This window comes from Andrographis paniculata, unplaced genomic scaffold (assembly GCF_009805555.1).
Source record: "Andrographis paniculata isolate CXL003 unplaced genomic scaffold, ASM980555v1 Contig22END, whole genome shotgun sequence".
NCBI classification, from domain to species: Eukaryota; Viridiplantae; Streptophyta; class Magnoliopsida; order Lamiales; family Acanthaceae; genus Andrographis; species Andrographis paniculata.
In genome coordinates, this window is record NW_026137513.1 from 3,579,548 (window position 1) to 3,585,614 (window position 6,067).

At 32.6% G+C, this 6,067-nt stretch overlaps 1 protein-coding gene across 1 annotated transcript; it reads right to left on the reverse strand.

The window, feature by feature from the left end:
* Nucleotides 1-1,671: 1,671 nt before the first annotated feature.
* On the reverse strand, nucleotides 1,672-5,629 carry LOC127245609 (protein DETOXIFICATION 29-like). Its single transcript, XM_051266596.1, has 8 exons — nucleotides 5,120-5,629; nucleotides 4,311-4,852; nucleotides 3,786-3,872; nucleotides 3,628-3,684; nucleotides 3,235-3,473; nucleotides 2,251-2,369; nucleotides 2,062-2,148; nucleotides 1,672-1,952 (listed from the first exon to the last, which is right to left on the reverse strand). Exons 1-8 carry the CDS (start codon nucleotides 5,507-5,509, stop codon nucleotides 1,842-1,844), a joined length of 1,632 nt encoding a protein of 543 aa, XP_051122553.1. The 5' UTR covers nucleotides 5,510-5,629; the 3' UTR covers nucleotides 1,672-1,841.
* Nucleotides 5,630-6,067: the final 438 nt, after the last annotated feature.

Here is a 6,067-nt window from a genome sequence, read left to right on the forward strand (position 1 = left end):
TTTGTCAATTCATAACAAAAAAAAAAAAAAACAATCACCTAAAAAATTGTGCAAATATGCTTTAGGACAATAGAAATTGGACGGAAGGAGTAAAAAATTAATATGGAATACTTCTTTCGTCTCATATATATCTATCCGTTTATTTTTTACACGAAATTTTAAAATATTAGTATTATATTATAACGTAGTATAAATAAAAAAAAAAAATTAAACTAACTTTATTAATATTATACACTACAAAGATAAATATTAAATATATAATATGATTACTAAAATTAAAAATAAATATTTTGTTATGGGGCACATGTTTTATACGAAAGGTCACCATTGTCCCAATGTAAACGTTAAAACATTATCAACAAAATAATAAATAAATAAATAAAGTTGAAACTCGATTGCAATTTGGGACCGATTCACGGCTCATATCTTTCACTTTAATCATTTTAATATTTCACTTGTCATTGTCTCTGTGCCTATCTATCTGTATAAATTAATTTATTGAATTATTAATTTATACACTTGTCATTGTCACCATCTGAAATCATATCGACGAATATTGTGTAAAAAATAATGATAATTGTGTAATAAATATTGTATTAGGATGAATAGAGGTATATTTTTTATATTTATCTTTTGCGTCATTGTATTTAATATTAAAAATATTTGTATAATTTTTTGTATAAATATTCTTCTATTAGTAGACACTAATAAAAATATTTTTGCAAGTAGCGCTAATAGAAGGACATTTGTACAAAAAATTATACAAATATAAGAATATTTTAAATGTTAAATACAATGACACAAAAAGTAAATGTGATTTTTAGAGACGGACGACGGATGACGGAGGGAGTACTATTTATTGAGATATATTATATATTTAATTTTAGCTTTAGTAAATTTAGATTTAAATTTAGTTTTATTCATATATTAAACTATTTAAATTTGAGTCTATCGAGCAATTTTTCAATTTTCATAATTTATTTTCATATGATATCAGAGCCTATTTTTCTCTAGATACAATATACCAATCCATGTTTCTCCGGGTATATTCAACTTAGAATGTATCCGGAGGTCTCTAATTTTATTTTATTTTATTTTCGTTTCTAGCTCCAGTGAGAATCATGTCGTTTTCAAATCTAATTCAGTTAAGAACATTATTTTTAGCTTTGCACGGTGGAGCGGTGACGGCAACGGCATACATAGTATTTTTATTTGTGTCTTTTGCGCATGTATTTATTTTTCTTATCAAATTCAAATGAATTTTTGTTATACTTTAGTTTGAAAATATGTTGAGATATTTAAGATATTGAATTTTAAATTTAAATTTTGTCTTATCTGTATATTAGATTATTTACATTTGTATATATAGAGTTTGTTTTATATTACTGGTATATAAACCTCGATCAATTAATTTTCCAAATTTCATAATTTATTTTTATAGCATTAATAATAAATCATCAATTAAAATATTTAATAATAATAATCAAGGAATCACAAATCGATCGGGATGTGTTCATTTATCAAACTTTACTAAATTTTTATTATTCATTCAAATTATTTTTTTCAAAAATATCAAATTAAATATCTATTTTTTATTTTTTATATTATACTAAAAATCAATTTTACATTCACAATATCACATCAATACTTATTTATGTCACATTATACAACTATTTAAATTCAAAATTTTTACTATTTAAATCTCGAATCAAAATCCAAACCCGGACATATCTTCTCAGAAATCCACAGTGGTATTTTCAAATAAAAAATTCATGCCGACAGACACCGGAAACTGTACCAATCAAAACCTCATTACAGTAATAATAATAATAACAATAATGTCAATTAATTTCTTCGACAGTCGGGAGATTTTGTGTTTGCTCGACATCCTTAGCCTTTGCATTTTCTGTCTCCCCTCTCCAATATTTGATTCTTTTTACTGCAATTGATGCCTGTAAACAAAATAAATTCATTTATCCTCATTATTTACGAACACAAAATACGTATATATATACACGATTATACGTATATTTATATACGTATGTATGTATGTCTTTATACCTCTTTATTCCAATCGGTTCTGTAGACAATCCAGAAGAGGATTAGAGTTTGGACAACAGTTCCCGTAACCATTCCATACCAAATTCCCTGCAAATTATATCAATGAGGTAATGAAAATTAATCGATGTTTTTTTATTATTATTTATAAAATTAATGTAATAAAAAACTCGAAAGATTTTGTCGGCTTACTTTGACGCCCATGTTGAGTGTGTAGCCCAAAAACAGGCCCAATGGGACGCCGAAGGCGTAGTAACACCCGATGTTTACGTAGGCTATCAATGCTTGCCATCCGGCCCCGATCGCCACGCCTGCGCGGACAACATAGTTATATAAAGCTTAGACATTGTGTGTGTTAGGATAACTATTGCCAATGCTAATTCTTCAAATATTTTAAGTTAAGGTCTTATTGGATCAAATCAGTATCATGCTAATTTGACTTAATTTTTCCATATAATCAAGACAGACCGTGCATATTTTTTTTATATAGCATGCAATATTTAATTGTATCATATAGAAATATGTGTTGTGCAGTTTTATATATTTGAATATATTGTACTATATGAAATTTTATCGGGCAAAATTGTCCATAACTCCCTTGTAGTTTCAAAACTTAACGTAAATTCTTCTTTCACTTTAAAAATTGTTGCATGACACCCTCTATGATTTCGAAACTCAATGTAAATCTCCACATTACTTTAAAAATAGCATGTCGTCTCTTTATACTTTAAAAAATGTTGCATGAAAACCCCCACCATGCAAATATATATATATATAGAGAGAGAGAGAGAGAGACAAAATATCATCTTCTCACCCCACAAGAGAGATTTAATGGAGGTGAGATTTTATGCAACGTTTTTAAAATATAAAAGGGTGTCATGCAATTTTTAAAGTACATAAAAATTTTACGCTGAATTTCAAAATTACAGAAGAGTTATAAGTAATTTTACCAATTATATCATGTAATGTCAGATATATGTTGCCAGTCTTAACTATATTATGACTGTGTTAAATCAACATGAATAATACTGATTTAACTCAATCAACCGTCTAACCATTTTTTCTCATTTAAAAACTTAAATTTATAAGAATATTGATTGACATCTAATATAATAATTAATGATGCATATCCCTACAGAGTCAGGCATGTAAGAATTCGAGGATTAATGTGATTACCAGATAAGGCCGGTTGGATGCTGTTCACGACTACAGAGAAAGCGAGCAACGGCGTAAGCTCGTAGATGACTTTTTTTACAGCTAAACTATCGGTGAACAAGTCTGGGTACTCGTTTTGGAACGTGAGGAGGAAGATGGAGACGACGACGCCAATAAAGAAAGCCGAGATCACCATCACCACTACGGAAAATTTCGCGGTTCGCGGATGAGATGCGCCTAATTCATTCGACACTCGGACGCTGTAATGACAAAGATGAACATTAATGTTCGATCAATTCAGTTATAAATGACCATCTCATTTAAAAATTTATAATTTATAAAAAAAAATAATAATAAAAAAATACATTATTAATTAATTAAATAATTATGAGTTGTGCTTTTTGTTTTTTTTACCTAATGGCTGCATTGAATCCGAGGGCAACTGTGTTAGTCCAGCCAAGTATGTTTGTGCTGCAGTCACAATATACAAAAATTACTGCTGTATCAATATTAGGTTGTCTTGATTCTTGAAATTCAGTAAATTTTTTATTTTTTTATTTTTAATTTTTTACCAGATGGAAATGGCGGAAACAGCAACTTCTGCATCCTTCAAATATCCAGCAAAGAGAATCAACGCCATGAAATACCAAGTTTCCAAGCTTCACATTGAGAAATAAATAAATAAATAAATAGATAAATAAAGAATGTATGGACTCGAAAAAGGGTACGTAAAAAATTGAAAAAAGTTTTCCATTTGTTAAATGAAGTCGATTGCTACACGACAAAATTACAAATTGGGGATTATAAAATTGAGTCAAAATTGAATCTTGATGTGGTTGATTTAATTATCTACCCCAACTTTTGAAAGTCTAGCTTTTGTTCACTATAAGTTTTTGTAATTTTGAAAATTTTGAAAAAAATTAAAAAGTTATATTTGATGTAATGTTTTATTAAAGGAAAAATATATTTAATTTAATATTTTTCTAAAAAATATATAATGACAGAGTGAAAATGCTGCGTGATGTAAACAAAACTGACATATTTTTCTAAAAATAATAAAATATTTAATATTTTAAAAATATATATAAGGAGATTACCACATCATGACAGCTGAAGCAAGCGAGAGTCGGACAAAACTCCAAAGGTTCGAAAATGCCTTATGAGTAAAACCCGGCCACGCCTTCCCGCACGTGCCGCTAAACATGTAGATGAGCTGTGCGATAACGATGAACCACCACGACGCGTCGAGGACGGCGGCGCCGGCGGCCATGCCCCACCGGAGCTTCAGCATCAGCAGCCAGCTGAAGAGGAGGTGCAGCCCCAGCGCGGCGCCGGAGATCCACGCCATCGCCATTATCTTGCTCTGCGCCTGGAGGAACTTCATCGTCGGAAAATTCAGCGCGTAGGCGAACAGCTGAGGGATCATCCACAGGGCGAACTTCCCGGCGGCGCGTGAGATCGCCGCCGTCTGGCCGATCAGCAGCAGGAACGGCCAGGCGAAGACGTAGAGTGACGTCATCAGAACTGACGTGGCGAGGAGGATGATCCACGACCGCTGTAGGTAAACTCCGAGCATGTCCAGCTGCCCGGCGCCGAACGCCTGCCCGCAGAGAGTCTCGACGGCGCTGCCCATTCCCAGCTGCAGGATAATTATTTTATATATATATATATATTTTTTTGTTAAATATGAGAAAAATAAATATATTTGTAATTTTAGAGATTTGAAAATATATTCTTAAATTTATTTGCATTTTGAACACAATTACATCAAATTCACCTAAATAAGAATGGCTAAGGATTAGAGGCAAAATTTATAAAACCTAAATTTGGTGCAATTTTGTGAAATCGTAAGTAAATTTTGTGTCATTTAAAAAAAAAAAATTAGTAATTGAATTGAGTTTTGTACCAGAACGCCGAGGGAGAGGCCGGCGATGACGGAGTTCTCGATGGAGAAGGCGGCGAGTTCTAGTGTTCCGACGTGACCGGCGAAGGTCTGGGTGAAGGCGCCGAGGGAGTACTGGCAGACGGAGGTGAACATGGCCGGGCCGGCGAGGAACCAGAGCTTCCCGGATTCGTCGCGGAAGGCGGTGAGGAACCCGCGGAAGGATTCGATCGGAGGAATGTCGTCTTCGTCGGCGACGAACGAGGAGAAGAAGGAGAAGTTGGAGAGTTTCTGGAACGAGTAGAGCGGGGCCAGGAGGTCCGGGACCAGATCCTGGCCTTCGTCTTCGTTGTCGTCGTCGTCGTCTTCTTCGTTCACCAGAAATGGCTGTTTAAGCTTGCTGTCGTTGTCCATGGCCGCCGCCGCCGTCTGAGCTCCGACGGAACAGACTGGGGAGATTTGGATTGAGAAATCGGAAGGAAGGAAGAAGAAGAAGAAGAGGAAGACGATTTGGGCAATGGCTGTGGGCTATCTTTATACTAAAAAAAGGAGATGATGGATGGATGCAGACAGTATTAATATAATCAAAATGATATTAAAAATTAATAATTTAAAAAATGGGACAAGGAAGGAAGAACTTTCCAGCGTTTTGTTTACACGGTATTTCTACTACAATTATTTAAGTTTTTAAAATATAATATTAATACTTACTTTTGATTAAAAATAAAATCTTTAATGGAACTATGTTTATACTCCCTCCGTCCAACAGTAGTATTTTTTATTTTATTTTTTATTTTTTATTTTTTTTATTCTGTAAGAGATGGTCTGGTGACATAGGGATTGAGCTTGTGATATTCTATCTGAAAATTGTGGGACGAATAAAATATTTAGTGTACATATATTTTATAGATAATAATATTTTATATAGAAGTGAAATAGATATAAATGAATTTGAGTTGATCTATATATATA

Excerpts from the sequence above, each read along its gene's own strand:
- LOC127245609 (XM_051266596.1), bottom strand. The coding sequence starts at position 5,509 with ATGGACAACGACAGCAAGCTTAAACAGCCATTTCTGGTGAACGAAGAA. Across the intron at positions 3,873-4,310 it reads GCTTCAGCTGTCATGATGTG|CTTGGAAACTTGGTATTTCA; the intron begins GTAATCTCCTTA and ends CTCAATGTGAAG. Across the intron at positions 3,474-3,627 it reads GGATTCAATGCAGCCATTAG|CGTCCGAGTGTCGAATGAAT; the intron begins GTAAAAAAAACA and ends TTGTCATTACAG.